The following is a 20,807-nucleotide window of genomic DNA, read 5'->3' as shown; positions in this document are numbered from 1 at the left end:
TGTGGTTACCCCCATATATAGGGATCTGCTTGCCATAGGGCTTTGATATGGGGGGTGGGGCAAGACTGAGAAGTCTCTGAATATTTAATTTAAAACAGACTGAAAAATGTGCTGGCTTTAAAAACAAAAACTGTTTAAAAAGGCCTATAAGTGGCTTGTTTCATGTCAGAAAATTACAAAAACTTCTGGAACAAATATTTATTTATTTATCCATTCATTCATTCATTCATTCATTCATTCATTCATTCATAAATGCACTTATGTTCAAGTTGTTTTGCAACCCAGAAGGTCTGAGTGAGAACTATGAAGCATGTGTGGTGCTTTTATTTTATTTTATTTTTCTTGTGTGTGAACTGCTCTCCAATAACTTGCAAGGACTTCAGGGTAAATCTGGCCAACATGTGAATGCAGCACCTCCATTCCAGAGGAGATGTGTGTTAAAGGGCTTTAAAAGCCTCATGTGAAAAACCTCCTGGAATCAAACTTCACTGAATTTGTTCACAATTCTGAGAAAACAAACATAGGCTCACCCTGCATGGTTGAAAGTCTCCTTTGCTAATCTGCAGTGAGGGGGCCATTTTAATAATTAGCGTTGCTAGTGTGTTCTAGGCATTAAAAGTAGCACAAATATATAGTACTCAATGTATATCACTATATACTGTGAAGTGTGCATGTGTGTATTCAGTGAAATGTATTTCCAGGCAGCAGACTTATTTTGAAATATCAGACTTAAATCCTTGGGGGCCTGGGATGTGTGGAGGCCCTGGACTTTGAGGGGCTGGGGGCCCATTTTAAAATCTCATCTTGGCCCATTCCAACCTTGCTATGCCCCTGGCGGTCACTACACATGGGTTTCTGCACAACACCTGCGCAAAAGAAACTTCCATGTAAAATATGTGTCTCTTGTAAATTGACCCTGAATTTTCCATCCATGACTGGGATATTTGAGAGTTAGAGTCAATAATAAAAGAACAGCACGCTGCTTGTGACAGGAAGGGGCAAATTACAATGATTTCTTAGTCTGTCAGGGGCTGGTTTTGGCCCTGGCAGAACTTGGCTGTCTGCTCCTGTTGCAAATGCCTCTGTCTAGTGTGGCAAACTAATGTATCCTCCTCCCTCTTGGTGTCAAAGTAAGCACTGGTCTGGTGAATGCACATATACCCCATCATGAGCCAACAGTCATTATAAGACAAAGGCTGGCAGGAATCATTCACTGGTTTATAGACCCACCACCACCTTCTTCTTCCCCTATTTTGCTAGTGGCTATTTGGGCAGATGATCCTCTAGGACAAAGTCATGTTTTTAAAAAAGAATGAGATGAGAGAGAAAATGACACTTGGAATCCTCGCATAACTCCTGACTGTTGTTCTAAGTTTTTTACAGAGATGGCTCATGTTTTCAGGTTTTGATCAATGACCATGCCTAGATGGTACAGTGTTCCTTTTAACAGGGATTTCCAGATATTGTTGACTAAAAGTCCCATCATTCCTGTTTGGACAGGGGCGCAATTTCAGTGCTTGCCCTAGGCGTTATTTTCCCTAGTTACGCCTCTGCATTTAAGATTATGCAAGACATAAACAAACGTGGAGGATTGGCTGTCCCTAACTTGAAGTTATATTATCAAGCTAGTTGTCTGATTTTGATTGCAGATTGGATTAAAGCACCATATAGATGGATTATGAAAACAGACGGGGCAGGACTTTCAGATGGATTACATAAATATTTATGGACTGATACAAAAAGAACAGATGTGGGTATTAAAAATCATTCTATTACAAACAAATATTACTGAATATTTGGGACAAGTATAAAAAAAATAAGTCCATCTTATCGCCTTTAGCTTCAATAATACACATATATTTTTATAAAGAGGAATATACTAAGAAATTTGAACAATGGAGAGAAAAGGCATATCATTTGCAAAGTCTGCTGGTAAAATAAAAATAAAATCAGCTAAGACTCTTTTTTCAGAGCGGACAAGTGCCCTCTTGTAGTTTCAGTATTTGCAAATAAAGTGTATAGTTCAGAAAGAGATACAAAAAGAAGTGTGGAAGCTTAGAGATTTGACAGAATTTGAAATATCAATAACACAAAATTCAGAGCATTTATTAGGACTTATATAAGTGTTTAATTGGTTTAATGTTTAATTGGTTTTATTCTGTTTTTATAGTTCTGATTTTAATTGTTAACTGGTTTTAATTGTTTTTATCCTGTTGTAAACCTCCCTGAGCTATTTTGAAAGGGCAGTATAAAAATTAAATAAATAAATAAATAACTATACAGGTTGTTATTGGAGTATGACTCAGAATCGGAACAGGTAAAAGACTGCATGATTAAATAGATGCAAAACTTAAACAAAGCAATTGATATGCAATAATGGGGGTATTAATGGAAGGTGAATATTAAATTCACAGTGAATAACATGTTAAGAGAAAACTGGTATAAAATTTATTTTTATTGGTATTCCTCAGTTCCTATAGCGCACAACCCAAATGGCCCAGTGGGCCAGAACCAACTGTGGCTTGGTGTGTGTGTGGGGGGGGGGTAGTGGTGTGTGTGGGGGTCAATTTTTATTGCATTAAAATCAACAGTATGAATGAAAGCAATTATAAGCTAACTAGTGATTTTTGGCCCGTTAAATAACGGGCGCTAGTGGAGTTGTGCGCTCCGGGGCCCCCACCGCCATTCCCCCTCCCGCCGCCGCCAGCCTCCATGCCACGGCTGGTCTCCCCGGCCGGGCAAGGGCCCCAAAGTCTCCCCCCCGCCTGGCTTCGGCAGCGCCGCCAGGCCTCGGCGGCGGCTCCACCACCACCTTGGCCGGCTTCCCCCGTCGCCTCTTCCCCCCGCCCGGCTTCGGCGGCGCGGCCAGGCCTCGGCCATGGCTCCGCCGCCGCCTCGGCCACGCCTCGGCCAGTTTCCCCCACTGCCTCTTCCCTGGCTTCCCGGGGCTTCCCCGGCTTCTTCGCAGCGGCCGCTTCTGGCCTTTCCGCGGCCGGCCAATCAACTGCCCAACATGGCCGCCTGGTGCTGGCGGTCGTGTCTCCCTCGGTCGTGTCCCCCACGCATGCCCAGAACAGCCGAGGGAGACACGGACGCACGCCAGGCATTTGACACGGGCGCACACTTAGGCTTTTATTATAGAGGATGTGAATTGTCAAAGGGTGACCTCCCTTGTCCAGGGACCCACAATTCAAACTAAAGAGAGTTGGTCTTTCCCTACTCAGTCCGTGGGGCCCCTGGAGTGCATGTCAACCCCAAACCAATGAGAGAGAAGAGCTGGTCTTGTGGTAGCAAGCCTGACTTGTGCCCTTAGCTAAGCAGGGTCCACCCTGGTTGCAGTTTATTTTATTTACTTATTTATCACATTTATATACTGCCCAAACTTTCATCTCTGAGCGGTTAACATAAAACAATTAAAACACACATAAAAACTTAAAACAATTCAACAATTTAAAATCAATAACAAAATTAAAGCCAACAAATTTTTAAAGGCTGAGAAAGCTTGGTTGGAAAGATAGGTTTTCAGAAGTTTTTAAAAATTGCCAGAGATGGGGAGGATCATATTTAGTAGGGGGCACATTCCACAATCTCGGGGCAGCAACCAAGAAAGCCTGTCTCTGTGTAGCCATCAGACGAGTTGGCAGCAACTGGAGACGGACCTCCTCAGATGACCTCAATGGGCGGTGGGCTCATAGTGAAGAAGACCCTCTCTTAAATACCCAGGGCCTAAGCCAGTTAGGGCTTTATAAGTTATAACTAGCACTTTGTATTTTGCCCGGAAACCTATTGGCAGCCAGTGTAGCTCCATCAGCAAAGGAGTAATATGGTCTCTCCAAGATGACCCAGAGACAAACCTGGCTGCCGCATTCTGAACCAACTGAAGTTTTCGGACTACATTTCTATACTGCCCAAAACTTCCATGTCTGGGCGGTTTACAATCAAAATAATTTAAAACATCAAATCAATTAATTAAAATCACTGAAAACATTTAAAACCATATATTACAAATATTAAAACTATATGAATGGTAGACTTGATGTGTGGGCACTGTGGGATGTTCCCCTTGGGAGATGGAGGCACTCTGAGAAGAGCATCAAAGGGTTCCGAAATCCCTCCCTGGCAGCATCTCCAACGAGATAGGGCTGAGAGATATTCCTGCCTGCAACCTTGGAAAAGCCGCTGCCAGTCTGGGTAGACAATACTGAGCTAGATAGAACAATGGTCTGACTCAGTATATGGCAGCTTCCTATGTTCCTATGTATCTTACTCCCGTGATGACTGCAAAGATAGACAATAAATCTCCTGGAAAATGCAGAAAATGCATGAATCAGGTGGGGACATTCTTTCATATGTAGTGGACGTGCAGTAAAGTCCAGCAATTTTGGAAGACAATTCACTGCAAGATGCAACAGATATTAAATATTAACTTTCCTTTGATACCAGTTATTATTTTGTTAAATATTACAAAACCTTATATACCTGTAAAATATACTGAGCTGTCTTTATATATGATAATTGCTGCTAGGCTTCTTTATGCTTTATATTGGAAAGTTAATTTAATTCCATCATTAGATGAGTGGCAACTTAAGCTTTGGGAATATGCATCAATGGCTAAGATTACTTCATACATAAAGAACAAATCAGAGGACAAATGGGTTTTAATGTGGGAACCGTTTATACATTATAATTTAGTGCATGGTTTAATGCCACATCCAAGATTTAGATTTTCTTTGTAAATAAGGCCTATATATTATATATTACTTAATTATATATTATATATTATAAATAATATATATTATTTAGCTGTCACTGAGTTAGAAATAAATGATAAGGAGACATGATGGGGAAGTAGAATCCAAGTTGATGTATTAGATAACTGAGATGTCATATGTGTTTTTCTTTCGCTTTTTTATGTTGTTTCTGTTGGAAGTTAAAGGACTTTGCACTGTCTCGTTGCCTCAGACAGTGGAGGACAGACTAGTAAGTCAGAGGGCTAGAGGGTCAAGACATTTGTCATCCCTTCTCCACTGCTCTGATGCTATCCCTTTGAAATGTAGATTGCTACTCTTAGGGAATTCAACTTCCTCCCTCTCTCTCTTCCTACCTGGCCTCCTACCTTGCAACATGGCAAGCCTCTCTCCCTGCACCATATGTGCAGAGAGGATGCAGAATCCATCTGCATCCAGCTAGATAGATAGATTAGAGATCCTAACTCCTCACTTTCCTATCTAGAATGGAGTTCCTTAATAAATGCCTTTTATATTTATTTGAAACTATGAATTGGCTCCAAGTTACTTTACTCTCAGCACACACGCATGCTTAACTAATCTGCTGTGTTGTGCCTCTGTGCACTCTGCTATAATGAGAAAGGGATTCTCTCACCACAGAGAATTTCCAACAGGTTATGGGAGCCCAGTATTTTGAGCTGCGTGTACTGCAACTAGAGAGTTAGGTTTGTTCCGGGAGATCCATTGAGATCTAGCGTGGACACTTTGAATTGCTAATCTACAGCAACTGCCTTTTGGAGCAGGTGAGGATGGCTATATACCTAGAGGGAAAACTCAGGCTGACTATCCTGAATGCAGACAACTATTTGGAATGGAAAACCAGACTGAGGATTGCACTGAAAGCAGAAGGACTCCAACAAGTTACTGAGGAGAACCCCCCACCCCCCCACCCCGCCGCACGAAGGAACCACAAATGCTGAGAAGACTGCCAGACAAAATTGGCTCATCAAAGATGCAAAATCGCAAGCGATGATTGCAGCTTCTGTGAGTAAAAATTTCCTTTATGCTATATGTGATCTTGGAACCTCAAAGGAAATGCTGAGCAAATTAGATTCCTTGCATATGAAAAAAGGGTGGGCATACACCTTTAACTTAAGAAAATGCAAGATCTCCAATATAAAGATGGGGACTGTTTTGCTACTTTTGTGGGATTTTTGGAAGATTTCTTTTTCCAATTTAGAGAGGCAGGGGAACAATTTTCAGAGAGTCAGAAGCTGGAAGCTCTGTTCTTAAGCATGCCCCCCAGCTATAGCAATATAATCGGCCAATTGGAAACCCACACCAATCTAAGCTTTGAGAAAGCTGTGGAAACGCTGTCCTCAGAGGCAAGCAGAAGGAGAATTTTGAATTCACGCTGTGAAAGTGAATTGGCAAGTAACTTTGCTCTTAAAGCAACAGTTGATCATTCCAGAGGAAACTCAAGGTGGGGAGGGAATGCTGCAAGAGGAAACCGCATGGGGCCCCCACATTTACATACAAAGAGATCTGGCTTCGTTGCTGCCAAAGAAACTCAGTCCAGAGAGAGAGGTCACATGACCGCCAGCAGAGAGACTATTCCTGAAATGAGGCCATCTGGGAGTAATGCCTTTAGAAGTTTTCTATGTAACCAATTTGGCCACAAGGTGGCGAACTGTCCCAAGAATCAGACAAAGGTTTTCAATCAGACAAAGGAGAATGGAAATCATTTCAACAAAAGCTTTAATGTTAATTTGATGCAAAGCGATGAAAAGTTTATTTTGGATTCTGGTTCGTCTGTGCATATTTCGCATAATCTGGCTTTCTATACTGAACTGTTTGATATTCCTGAAGAGACTGTTTATTGGGGCAATAATACTACAATTAAGGCCAAGAAGAAAGGTGAAGGAGTTTTGTATTGCAAATTGCTGGATGGATCTGTTAAACCATTTTTTCTTAAAGATGTTTTGTATATCCCTGACTTCTCAAGCTCCTTGATTTCAATTTCCAAGCTAGAAAAACAAGGCTGTGAACTGTATATTAAAAATGGACAATGCGTTGTTACCCAGAATGGAGAAGTTTGCCTTGTAGGCTCTGAATCCCAAGGTCATTATTGTGTGGAAGAGCACTCTACAGACAGAGAAAGACCAGCCCATTCTAAACCTGAGGCATACCAGCCTAATGAAGTGAACCTTGCTAAGTCATGCCTGCATGAAAACTGCTTGCAACTATGGCATAGACGGCTGGGACACAGGAGTTTTGAGTCAATCCAGAACATGAAGGGAAAGGGATTAGCTAATGGCATTGATTTTGTACCATGTGACATTGTAACTAACTGTGTTTGTTGTCTTGAGTCCAAAGCAGTTAACAAGCCATATCCAAAGCAGAGTGAAAGGAAGACCGGAAGACCCCTGGAATTGATCCACAGCGATATATCTGGACCACTACCAGCAACCATAGGTAATCAAAAATATTTTCTAACAATAACAGATGATTTCTCACGAGTGTTTTTCTACTAAAGGAGAAGTCACAAATGCTCGAGAAATTAAAAGGATATGTGGCGATGGCAAGCAACAAATTTGGCTGGAAGCCAAAGATCCTACGCACAGACAATGGAGGAGAATATATGTCCAGCACCACAGAGCAGTTCCTGAGAGAACATGGAATCGTGCATCAAACCACGGTACCTTACTGCCCGTCCCAAAATGGAATCTCAGAAAGAAAGAACAGAACTCTACTGGACATAGTAAGATGCATGCTTGCTGACGCACACCTCCCACAGAAATTCTGGGGAGAAGGCATCATGACTGCTACATACATACAAAACAGAATGCACGCAAAGCCTATAGGAACAACACCATATGAACTTTGGCATGGTCATAAGCCGTCAATGACGCACCTGCATGTCTTTGGAAGCACGGCTTACTCATACATCCCAAAGGAAAAAATGACTAAGTTAGGGGCTAGGGCCACAAAAAGGATTTTTGTAGGCTACTCAGCACAATCCAAAGGCTACAGAATTCTGGATCCTGACACCAACAGGATAACCATAAGCAGAGCGGTGTATTTTGATGAGAATGAAAGAGCTACACCTTCAGAGGGGGCCTACACCGAAGCAAGCAACCAGACTAAGCACCCTGATGACTGGATCATGCTTCCTGATCTCAGAGGAATTGAGGAGGAGGAGACAGCAGATCCAGAACCAACCACACTCGACACAGAGACCCCCAGCGATCCACCAGACGCACCCGAGGTAATGAGAGAGACCACAGAGGGTGAGGTGAGGCGATCAACGCGCTCAAACAGAGGTGTTCCAGCTCCGAGACTGTCCTACCTCACAAGAACGGCAGAACAACCAGAACCTTCATCATGGGAGGAAATATCCCAGCTACCACAACCAGAAGCCCAGAAGTGGAAACAAGTTGCAATTGAAGAGCTTGAGGCTCTACAGAAAAACAAAACCGGGACTCTTACTAAGTTACCTCAAGGAAGGAAAGTAATAGGCTGCAAATAGGTTTTCAAACTCAAACATGATGCTGATGGTGAGATTCAGCGCTACAAAGCCAGATAAGTAGCAAAAGGATATTCACAGAAATATGGAGAAGATTATGATGAAACCTTTGCACCAGTGGTTAAACATACTACAGTAAGGACTCTGTTAAGTATTGCTGCTAGCAAAGGAATGCATGTTGAACACCTAGACGTGAAAACTGCATTCTTGCATGGCGAACTAGAAGAGGACATTTACATGCAACAACCACCAGGTTTCTTAGAGAAAGGCAAAGAGGACTATGTATGCAAACTGCAAAAGAGCATTTATGGTTTAAAACAGGCTGCCAGAGCATGGAATATAAAACTAAATAATATGCTGCTTCAAGCAAACTTCAAAAGAAGCAACGCGGATCCCTGTCTATACACAAGGTGCATAGATGGCAAGTGGACTTACATTTTGGCGTATGTTGATGATTTGATTCTTGCCTATGAAAATCCAGATGACAGCAAGGAAATAATGTATCATCTGAACAGAGATGTGGAAGTCAAGCGACTTGGCAACATTGCACACTACTTGGGCATTCAAGTACAAAGAGAGAAAGATGGAAGTTTCCTCATCAGCCAAGAACAGAAAATTAAAGACTTGATAAACTTGCTCAGACTGGAAAATGCGAATCCTACACCAACTCCAATGGAAGTGAACTACATAAAGCAAGAAGATCAAACTGAGCCACTATCTGACAACCATAGATATCGAGAAGCATTGGGTAAGCTTTTATACATTAGTACACTCACTAGGCCAGATATTAGTACAGCAGTTGGCTTACTTTGCAGAAAGACTGCATCACCAACAGTCAAGGACTGGAATGCAATTAAAAGACTTGTTAGGTACCTAAAGGGTACTGCACACTTTAAGCTCAAGCTGCCAGCTAATAGTCAACCAAAACTAGAAGCATACGTAGATGCAGACTGGGGTGGAGATATAACAGACAGGAAATCCACCAGTGGTTACATAATTTTCTATGGAGATGGAGCCATAAGCTGGTCAAGCAGAAAGCAAGACATAGTAGCATCATCAACCACTGAAGCGGAATATGTATCAGCTGCACAGGGCTGTCACGAGATACAATGGCTGTGTCAACTACTGAAGGACCTAGGTACAGAGGTACCACAGCCCATACCGGTGTATGAAGACAACCAAAGCTGCATTCAACTCTCCAAACAAGAAGATGTAAAGAGTCGTACCAAACATATTGATGTGAAGTACCATGTAGTGAGAAGTCTGCAGAAGGATGGACTAATCAAGCTGATCTACTGCCCGACAAATGAAATGCTTGCAGACATACTCACTAAGCCACTACCAAGACCCTGCTTTGAAAAGCTGAGAGAGAAAATGAATCTTGTGAGCTGAGTCACGAGACATCGAGAGGGGGTGTTGGAAGTTAAAGGACTTTGCGCTGTCTCTTGTCTCAAAGACAGTGGAAGACAGACTAGTAAGTCAGAGGGCTAGAAGGTCAAGACATTGGCCATCCCTTCTCCACTGCTCTGATGCTATCCCTTTGATATGTAGATTGCTACTCTTAGGGATCAACTTCCTCCCTTGCCTCCTACCTTGCAACATGGCAAGCCTCTCTTCCAGCTAGATAGATACAGGTAGATTAGAGATCCTAACTCCTCACTTTCCTATCTAGAATGGAGTTCCTTAATAAATGCCTTTTATATTGATTTGAAACTATGCATTGGCTCCAAGTTACTTTACTCTCAGCACACACGCATGCTTAACTAATCCGCTGTGTTGTGCCTCTGTGCACTCTGCTATAACGAGAAAGGGATTCTCTCACCACAGAGAATTTCCAACAGTTTCTTGGCTGCTTGAAAATAGCATCAACATTCATGATGGTTAGCCCAGGGAATCTCGAATGGGAGCACATCTGGTCTTATGGTAGCAAGCATGAATTGTCTCCTTTGCTAAGCAGGGTCTGCCCTGGTTTGCATTTGAATGGGAGACTATATGTGAACATTCTAAGACCCTTAGGTGATGGGGCTGCTCTGGGAAGGGCATCTGCATGCTAACATAATAATAGCCCTGCTGGATCAGGCCCAAGGCCCATCCAGTTCAGCATCCTGTTTCACACAGTGGCCCACCAGATGCCTCTGAGAAGCCCACAGGCAAGAGGTGAGAGCATGCCCTCTCTCCTGCTGCTGCTCCCCTGCTGGTCCTAAATTTCCCAACCTTCAATGTCATGGGATAGCCCCTGGTTCTAGTGTTGCGAGAGAGGGAGAAAAATTTCTCCCTGTCTACTCTCCCTACTCCCTGCATAACTTTTTACACCTCTATTATTTCTCCCTGTAGTCTTTTTTCCAAATGGAAAAGCCCTAGATGCTGTAGCCTTGCATCATAAGGAAGGTGCTCCAGGCTCTGATCATCTTTTTGCCCCAATAAGCATCACTTTACACTTGCTTACATTGAACCGCATTTTCCATTTTGTTGCCCATTTTCCCAGTTTGGTGAGATCCTCTTGGAGTTCCTCACAATCTGTTGTGGATTTCACTACCCAAAATAGTTTGGCGTCATCTGCAAATTTGGCCACTTCACTGCTTACACCAAGTTCTACATCATTTATGAACAAGTTAAAGAGAACCAGTCCCAGTACAGATCCTTGGGGGACCCCACTTCTTACTTCCCTCCATTGTGAAAACTCTCCATTTATTTCTACCCTCTATTTCCTGTCCTTCAAACAATTACCGATCCACACATGAACCTGTCCCCTTATCCCATGACTGCTAAGTTTACTCAAGAGCCTTTGGTGGGGAACTTTGTCAAAAGCTTCTCGGAAGTCCAAGCACACTATGTTAACCAGATCACCTTTATCCACATACCTGTCGACACTCTCAAAGAAACATGCCTATTGACACTCTCCAAATTAAGGTTAGTGAGGCAAGAATTGCCCTTGCAGAAGCCATGCTGGTTCGCCTTCAGCAAGGCCTGTTCTTCTATATGTTTCACAATTTTGTCCTTAAGTATGCTTTCCATCAATTTACCCAGCATAGAAGTTAAGCTAACCACCCTGTAGTTTTCCGGATCCCCCTTTTTGAAAATCGGAATTACATTAGCTACTTTCCAGTCCTCTGGTACAGAGCCTGTATTGCATGCAATCTGCTTGCATGCAGAAAACTCCAAGTTCCCTCCCTGGCAGCATCTCCAGATACGGCTGAGAGAGACTCCTGCCTGCAACCTTGAAGAAGCTGCTGCCAGACTGTTTTAACAATACTGAGGTAGATGGACTAATGGTCTGACTCTGTATAAGGCAGTTTCCTATGTTCCTATTAACTTGGGTCCCACGATGCTGTTGGACTACAACATCCAACATGCCCGGCCACAATGGCCAAAACCTCTGGGTTAGCCCAAACTGAGACTTGCTCTTCTTCTCAAAGCTGGTTAAACAGTTCAGAGCACACCCTGGTTGGTGTGACTTTTGGTGCCAACATAACCCTTATGGTTAGCAGAGGGAGAGGGCACAGCAAACCCAATTGAGATGAGAGGGACCAGGAGGAGGGAGCTTGTGATCCACACTTGTAACCTTGATTAAGAAGCATGATGCTTTCCATACCTAGAACTAAATAATGACCCACTTTGTCGAGCCTTCAAAGTACATCCGTTTAGCTAAGTCCACAGAATACCATATTCTCAAGACCTATTGATTAGCTGTCAGATTTTCTAACAAAATGGAAGCCAATAAATATAATAATATTCCCTTTCTAAAAATTTTACCTCCTCTTTCAAGTAAGTCAGCAGAATTTGGATCAGAGAATCTAGAGACAAGGGATTGCAGCTCTCACACGTGCATGGATTGTATCTGAAGCAGAACTCCAATAAATAGTTAACTTTTCACAGTTCCGCCAACAGTGCCTGAAAGCCACTCCAGTGTGCCTACGTTGCTGACCCTGATCAAATCTATGACACACCTTGGAAATTAAAAAGCAGCAAGTACCATCTATACAAAAACATCATTGCTTTTCTTTTGAGTCAGTACAGACTGAATTTACACATGGCGGAAATTCTGTATTCCCTCCATAATCTCTCTTCCAATCTCATGTCTGCAGAACCAGCTTTATAATTAAATTCCTCCATTTTCTCCAGCAGCCTGGATCATAAGGCTGACTTCTAACACAGCTTTTGTCCCATTTAATTATTCAGAGAGGCCTCAAACTCAAGAGGTTCTCTGGGGATCTGAGGTTGTGATAACTGAACAAGCAGCAAATGATAGAACTCTAGAAATATATAAAATTGAGAGCATTCTTACCCCACCCCCACGCGCGCGCACACACACACACACACACACGCCAATATGATATGATCATGTCTTCGTAAGAAACTCTGATGTCCCCAGATGGTATAATTAATTAGTTTCCCCCTTCCAATTAAATTGTTTGCCACAGCTTACAGGAGATAGTTGGGAGGCTGCAGTATTCCATTTTAATCTGCATTTGTCCCAGATTTTTAAAGCTGGATTGATTGATTTAGAGCTGGCAGCAATCGTCGTGCCAGCCTGTCTTTTTATTTTATTCAAAGTTATTATATGGAAAGTGTTTGGAAAGTGTTTTTAACATTGCCCTAGTGAATGAAACTAAAGGTAGGTGTGGAGTGTGTGTGTGTGTGTGTGTGTGTGTGTGTGTGTGAGAGAGAGAGAGAATAATTATTTCAATCGACCAGGAGTTCCCAACCTTGGGTCCCCAGATGTTAAACTACAACTCCCACCATCCCCAGCTACAATGGGCAGAAGTCATGGTGTGAGTTTTAGTCCAAGAACATCTGAGGAGCAAGGCTGGGAACTTCATGAATCATGAACAGCTTGGCAGTGCAAGAGGTCCAAACCAAAGCTCTTTGACCTATGGAACTCTCTGCCACAGGATGTGGTGATGGCCACTAGCTTGACTTGTCCCTTTAGCTAAGCAGGGTAAGCCCTGGTTGCATATAAATGGGAGACTTGATGTGTGAGCACTGTAAGATATTTGCCTTAGGGAATGGAGCTGCTCTGGGAAGAGCAGAAGGTTCCAAGTTCCCTCACTGGCAGCTTCTCCAAGATAGGGCCGAGAGAGATTCCTGCCTGTAACTTGGGGAAGCCGCTGCCAGTCTGTGTAGACAATACTGAGCTAGACAGACCAATGGTCTGACTCAGTATATGGCAGCTTCCTATGTTCCTATCTGGTGGGCTGGGCCACTATGGAAATGGGAAACTGGACTAGATAGGACGTGGGCCTGATCCAGCAGGGCTGCTCTTATTTCTGACACCCTAAAAGCTTGCTTTGTCTTTAGCCTTGGCCAGATCTCCCCCATCCCAAGTCCACTATTTATATGTCAGGTCCAGATTTCTCCCTTTAGTCAGTCGTTGACTATCAAATGTTATTGAGATATTGTGCAGAAGGCAGTAGGGCTATACCACCTCAGCCTGCAAGTGGGAGAAGAGGAGAGGGCCGTACTTTGTTTTTTAAATATTTCTCCATATGAAGAGTCATGGAAACCACCACATCAAGGACGGTTTCGCATAGCCCATTCCCTAACATGCTAGTTTACTACATGCAAGGTTTTTAAAAGAAAAATATGAGAGGATTCAAAAAGATGACACTCCCCTCCACTTGCAATCTGAAGTGGTATATGCAAGAATTCTGCCGAACCCACCAGCACATTCTGTGCAGCTTGCAGGACGGCTCTGAAACAGCATGCATCACTTCCATGTTCTACGCCACACCACACACCTTGCTGTTAACTCACAACTGTAAAATAGTGGCAGGCTAGAAATCCAACATCCAGAGTGCAGCACCCTATAAATTAACTGCCTGTGGTGCTATGAACTTCTTAGGCAACAGCTTACTTGGAGAGACAGATTAAACTAGCCCAGGGGCGTTCCTCAGTGTGGGGTCTGCAGATGGTGTTAGCCTACAACTTCCATCATCCTCAGCTACTTGGCCTTGGAGACCCAAGTTTGAGAAGCTCTGATCTAATGCAGTCCACTTTTTAATAAATAAATAAATACATACATACATACATAATCATTATTATTATTTCTTGTTTACACAGTCAGACAGGTGTTATTGACTGGTTTGTTTTATCCAGACAGCGAGTCCTTCCCAAGGACCTGGGATGGCTCAATTTTATGGTCAATATCGTTATTATTATAGATATTGTCGCAGAATATAGGCTGTTCCCAGTAAAGTTGATTTTTATAACTGGCTGATGGTGATTTCTGTGGCCCCTGTGGTATTGAGGTGCTCTTCAAAGAGTTTTGGAATTGCACCTAGGGCGCCAATTATGACTGGGATCATTTTTGTCTTCTTCTGCCACAGCCTTTCAATTTCAATTTGTAGATCTTTGTATTTTGTTATTTTTTCTATTTATTTTTCTTCTATGCTGCTGTCACCTGGTATTGCTATGTTGATTATTTTGACTTGTTTTTCTTTCTTCTCGACTACAGATATCTGGTGTATTGTGTGGCAGATGTTTGTCTGTTTGTAGTCGGAAGTCCCATCATATTTTTGCATCTTCATTTTCTACCACTTTTTCTGTTTTATGGTCCCACCAATCTTTGGCTACAGGTAGCTTGTATTTTTTGCAGATGTTCCAGTGTATCATCCCTGTTACTTTGTAATGCCTTTCTTTGTAGTCAGTCTGTACGATCTTCTTACAACAGCTGATCAGGTGGTCCATGGTTTCATCTGCTTCTTGACAAAGGCGGCACTTGCTGTTTGTTGATTTTTCTACTTTTGCTCTTATTGCATTTGTTCTTAGTGCCTGTTCTTGTGCAGCCAGTATTAAACCCTCTGTTTCTTTCTTCAAGTTGCTATTCTTAATTATTATCATCATCAGCATCAGCATCTTGCAGCCTTTTTGTTCATTTCATGGATGTTCTGGCTTGTTCCATTCCAGCTTTCACAACACCCCTCTTTCTGTCACACTGTGGGAAATGGCAAGTCAGAAATCCTAAACGGATCCGTCTTGCTTCATCTTCGTCGCCGCCAGACCTGCTTCTGTTCTACAAGACGGTCCTCCCAGGGCCTACTCAGCAGGGTGGTGAGTGGGAACCAGAGACGGGGCCCTCTCTGCCTTGGCTCCGCACTCCTGGAGCTCCCTCTCCCAGATTGCCCTACAGCTCCGTCCCGTTTCTTTGTCAGGACCATTTTCTTTTCCTGGGCATTTCAGAGCTATTCGTTTTAAAACAATATTTCAAGTGGGGGAATGTTATGTGCTTTGCTGCATTTCTGCTTGTGTGCAATGTTAATTGTATTTTTGAATGTTTGTATTGTATTGCTGCTTCGAGAGAATTTTTGATCTAACTGCTTCTTATAAAGCTGCTCCAAGAGCCTTTTTGCTGAAGAGCAGCAAATACACACGCTAAATAACTAAACAGAGAGGTAGATTTCCAAACTTGGCATTCTTGCCTTTCCCACCAGCCTATGGCAGGGAGTTCCACAGACCACAGGGCAAATGTTCAAGATGTAGGGAGCCAGCTCCCCCTTTCCTCCTTGTCCCCAACATGCTGCCCTGCCTGGCCTGGCCTCACACCTGCTGCTCCCCTTCTTGCAAAGACAAGGAACCGACCCGCTTCCGACGGCGGCCCTTCTGGAGACGCGCCTGGGGGGGCAGCATCGCCACGCCGAGATTGCAGGGCCCTCTGGCTCCTCTGCAGGCTCCGCTCCCCGCCCGCCCCGCCTGCTCGCTGGAACTCCCGGCGGCCAGTTTGGCAGCTCGCACATGAATTCCATCTCCAACAAAGCCCCTCCGGGGGAGCGATTCAGCGCCGCTCACATTCCGGAGTACCTACTGCGCAGTAAGCGAGCGCCCTTCGCCACCACGCTGGGTAACCAACTCCCGGTCCCTGCCCGGGAGATGGGAAGAGCAGCCTTCGCCCCGCTCGGCTGCAAGGGCAGGGGGTGGGTCGAAGGGCGGCAGCTCTTCCGTGGCAACTACCCCGGAGAGCCCCCTCCTTCCTTCTCAGGCTGGCTTCGCATGGGGTCGTCGCCCCCTAGTTTGCCTGCCTCCCACTTCGGCTCCGAGCCATGCAAGGGAGGAGTGAGAGGGGGCGGGGCGTGCCCTCAACACGTCCCCCAGCTGGGGCAGCGAGGCAGTGGGGCGAGCAGCACTCCACCCATGCTCAGGGGCTCCCTTGCTCACTGACCCGTCGGGGAAAAGGTCCCAGGGCGGGAGCTCTGGGGGCAGCGGCGGGGAGGGGGAGGAGACGGGGAGAGACAGCTGCGCCCCCCGCCGCTCCCCTCCTCCCAGGCCTGAGCAGCAGCAGCAGCAGCAGCAGCAGGTCCCGAGGCAGCGCCCCTTACCTGGGCAGCAGCAGCAGCAGCAGCGGGCGCCCCCGAGGCGGCCATCCCTCCCCGCCCGCCGCTGCCTGCCGGGGCCAGCCGAGCGAGGACAAAGGCAGCGGCGGCGGCGGCGGCTTTGGTGCTGGCAAGGGAGACGGGCGCGGGCGGCGGGCGGGCAGGCACCGTCCCCCACCCAGCCCAGAGCCGGCGATGCGGGATGCAGCAATCCGGGGGAGGCGCTCGCCGGCGCGGACGGCCCTGCGGGGGGGGCGCTTCCCTCCCTGCTCCCCCCCAGCGAGCGGAGCATCCTGGGAAATGTAGTCCTGCTGGGAGACAGAGCGGCGGGGCAGCCGGGGATCCTGGTGCTGCGGGGGAGTCAGTCGGAGGGGGGCCTTGACGCGCCGGTGGAGGCCGCAGCCCTTGGGGCGGGGGGGGGCGGGGGCTGCATGATCCCTCCCTGCCCAAGGAGGGGCATTTGCCGCTGGGAGGGGGAGTGAGCCCCACGGACTGCACTGGAGGCTGGCTTGCTCCCGAGGAGGAGAGCGGCCCCTCGGCAGAGGGAACCGTCTTCTGGCTCCTCCTGCTAGGATCATCGGGGCTTCCCAACCTGGCTGGGTCCCCAGATGATGGTGGAGCCCTTCATCATCTGGGGACCCACAATCAGATGGACCACACTGCGGCTGGGGATGATGGGAGTTGTAGTCCAACTACATCTGGGGGCTCAAGGTTTGGAAGCCCTGGCGTCACCCCCGCCCCCCCAGGTTGCTTCATGAACGTCCAGATTGCCTGAGATGCTGAGTTGTTATTCAGCTGCCCTCCTTCCTGGAGGTTTGGGGCGGGGGGGGGCATGACCTCGGCTCTTGCCCTTTTGTGGGCTTCTCGGAGGCATCTGGGGGATTACTATGTGAAGCAGGATGCTGGGCGAGACGGGCCTGACCCAGCCGGGCTTTTCTGGAATAGCCGTGCAAGTGCTTCCGTCTCTCGAAAAGGCAGCCATACTGAGGTGTGGGTTCTCACCACAACAACTCTCCAGAAAGCAGGCACCCCGTGTCACTTAAGGAAAAAGAGCAGACATCGAGGTGCTAAAGATGCCTCTTGGAGTGATTTGGTTAGCTCAGTGAGGACAAAACTCAAGACAGGCCTTCAGCCGAAGACCGGGCAGTTGCCAGGTGGCCTCCAGCCACCCTTCCCTCAGGACTAGCTTGGCCTGCCTTCTGGCTGCGTCACCACATCCAATTACTGCCACCTAATACCGTGGAGGGCCTCCCGTGGTCCCTGGAGCAGCACGGGAGGCCACACAATGTGTGTTTAAGTGAAAACAACCCTTTTTAACCTTGAGGAGGGCTTCTCTGCTGGAGCAGGTTGCTGCAGAAACAGTGGCCAAAAGGCTTCACAGGGTGCACTTTTCTCTCACCACTGGGGCCACCACAGTTTCAGATTCTGCTGGGGTGCTGCTCCCTGGAGGTTGGGGAGAAAGGCAAGAACAGGGATGGTTCATAAAGGGCCAGTAAAGCCAGAAGGGCGGCAGTGGCGGTGGCAGCAGCCTGATCAGAAGGCGAAGTGGAGCAGGAGCCAGCCTGGGCAGAACCAGCACTCCTCTGGTCTGTTGCTGCTGCACTGCAAGGCGGTGGCAGAAATGCATGGACAGGCGGCCAGAGATGCACTTAGATAATTTTGGCGCCTGGACCTAAAGACCTTTGGAGCCCTCCACCAAAAATTACGCATCATCATGCTTGGCCAGGCGAACACACCACCCAGGACAGACTAAAGAGGATTTGGGGGCCCCCCAGGGGCCATGGAGGCTCTGGACTTCAGCCCCAAAGTCCAGGGGTAAGAGCGCTTCTGCTGCAATGCACTATTTTTTACACTCAGGGAAAGCTGGAAACCTTTTTGTTTGTTTTTAGAAGAGATTCTGAATAAGATACTTTCCACTGACTTGGAGAGAGAGAGAGAGAGAGACCACATTTTGCATGGACAATCCTGACACTTGAATTAGCAGGGTGCTCAGCATTTGGAGACCCACCCCCAGCCCAGGCCTGCAGGAGACTGGACCTCGGCCCAGAAGTCTAGTCCAAAGAGCGTCACTGAAGACAACTGCCCCAGATGGCAGATCAGGGTCCTAGGAGAGGGCAGCAGAGCAGGAGACAGCCAGATCCAAACCCCAGGGCTCAGCCCACTGGGAAGTTCTCTCGCACAAGTCCACTTGAAATTATAGTAGGAGGTGATGGTGGCTGGCTGGTTTGTATAATGCCCGCTACTGAAGTCTCAAGGTGGTTTACAGCAATAAAACAAACCAATGAATTTTAACAGTCAAAACATTAACTTGCATTTCAGGCGGTATAGAGATGTAATAAATAAATAAATAAAAGATCAAATTAAAATACCCGTAAGAACTACCAGAGAGCCAATGCACATATTAACTCCAACTTGCAGCAAAAAGACCCTATGTTGCAAAAAAGAAAAACTAAACAGTTGAAACATCTGGGTGATGTTTCGGTGTCATACACCATCCTCAGCTAAACACACAAACAAGCACAGGTAAAAACCTCCTACCAGAGAGCTAAAAAGCTTGGCTGAAGAGATGTGTCTTTCGTTGTTTCCTAAAAGCCAACAGGGATGGAGCAGCTCTACTCTCGGCAGGAAGAGTCTTCCTGGAGCAACTTCAGCTTGCCTCTGAGTCATCACCGGATGAACCTCCCCTGAAGATCTTAATAGTCAGTGGGGTTCATAACCCCGGGTGTTGCTCCCTGGGCCCAAGCCGTTAAGGGCTTTCTAGGATCTAGGTAATAAGCAGCACTTTGTATTTTGCAAAGGGCTAAAATGTAAACGAAGATTGGAGGGTAACAAAAGCAGGACAGCCTATCCAGCACTGTATAAGCTATTATGGCTGCACAGAACCTCCACATTCAGAGGCAGTATACCATCTACTATGAACTGTTGGGGGCAACCTCCCCCCATACTTGCTCCCGTTATGTTTGGGTCTGATGACGGGCTTCTCAAACATATCTGGTCACTCTGAAAAATAGGATTCTGGACTAGATGGACCTTTGATCTCCTCCCCCAGAAGACACCATTGGCAGGACTGTATGTATGCACTGAGCCTGCAGGAGCACAAAACATGTTATTGTGGAATAGAGTCCAACTCCAAGAGAGCCTCTGTTTTCTTAAAAAAAACACAAACCAAAAAACAGCAAGCCAAGTTTCTAGCCCTTAAGGCTAGGAAGCTAGTTGAGTGCAATCCAGGAGCTAGAAGATTGTGTGGGTGGAGGGTGAGGCACCAGTTACTTATCAATCTCTCTTCACCTTCCCACACAAAACCGGAATAGGCAAACTAGTAGATACAACTTGCATCTTAATACACTCACACACGCTTCCTCAAGTTGTGTTGTTTCCACAGGGCACAGAACTGGGCGCCTCGGTTTTCCACTTCATTTGTGTTAGTCCCACATGCTCCCATCCCCATCCAATGGACTCCTTGCACGCAGGCCACAAATCACCCCATGCCTACTGGGGGGGGGGAGGGAGTGCATCTTGCTCCAGGGACGAGGGGGGAGCCCACATGTACATGCAGACTGCAAGCCAAGCGAGAAGAACGGAGGCAGAGACTCCTTTATCCCTTTTATTAGCTTCAGACTAGCTTGTCAAAAGAGCCAGCATCACATAACAGCCACTGGCCGATCCCAAGATCAGAATCACAGAGCAGCGTCCTCCTCCCACCCCCTGGAAAGGGGCCACGTGCCCAGCCCTCCTGTCCATCATCACGCAGGCGGAGAGGAAGTCACAGAGGGGCCAAAGGCAAAGAGAGCATCAAGCAACAGGCAGCCAGCTGGGATGGGGCCTGCCAGCGAGTGGGGGGCACCATCCAGCCCCCTTGCAAGGGAAAAGGAGCTTCCCAAAGGCAAGAGGCCATGGCACTCTGAGCCCGCCTGCACCCCAGGCTTGCTCAACCACACGCCCAGAAGCCAGACAGACGAAAGGAATCCTTTGTGAAACAGATGAGGACCAAGATGAGTCAGCCCTCCCCTTGCAAAAAAATTGGTGGTCTCCACTGGGGAAGCCTGTCTTGATCCATCATCCTTGCAAAAACACGGCAGGGCTTGCAGCGGGGAGACAGGCCCTCTTCCAAACCTGCCTTGTCCAGGATTAAACATGCAATTGAAAGGTGTTAACTGGGCAGGCCAGGGTGAGCTCCTGACCTTCTCGCAGGTCCTGACCTCCTCCTCCCAATAGCAGCTGCCGCTTGCTGTCCGCACTGCTTCCCCA

At 46.5% G+C, this 20,807-nt stretch overlaps 1 protein-coding gene across 3 annotated transcripts in view; it reads right to left on the bottom strand.

Annotated features, from left to right (window-relative positions):
- The window catches only part of LOC128331750 (zinc finger protein 501-like), a 39,657-nt gene extending 22,756 nt beyond the window's left edge, over positions 1–16,901 (bottom strand). For all 3 annotated transcript variants that reach the window (XM_053265560.1, XM_053265561.1, XM_053265562.1), the window contains exon 1: positions 16,566–16,901. In XM_053265560.1, coding sequence (XP_053121535.1) covers positions 16,566–16,610 — 45 coding nt within the window. In that variant the 5' untranslated portion in view covers positions 16,611–16,901. The remainder of the gene's footprint in view (positions 1–16,565) is intronic.
- Between the last annotated feature and the right edge of the window lie 3,906 nt (positions 16,902–20,807).

The sequence above is a fragment of the Hemicordylus capensis genome, chromosome 6 (genome assembly GCF_027244095.1).
Source record: "Hemicordylus capensis ecotype Gifberg chromosome 6, rHemCap1.1.pri, whole genome shotgun sequence".
Classification (NCBI taxonomy): domain Eukaryota; kingdom Metazoa; phylum Chordata; class Lepidosauria; order Squamata; family Cordylidae; genus Hemicordylus; species Hemicordylus capensis.
The sequence above is the reverse complement of the archived record's forward strand: the minus strand, read 5'-3'. Positions and strand labels throughout refer to the sequence as shown.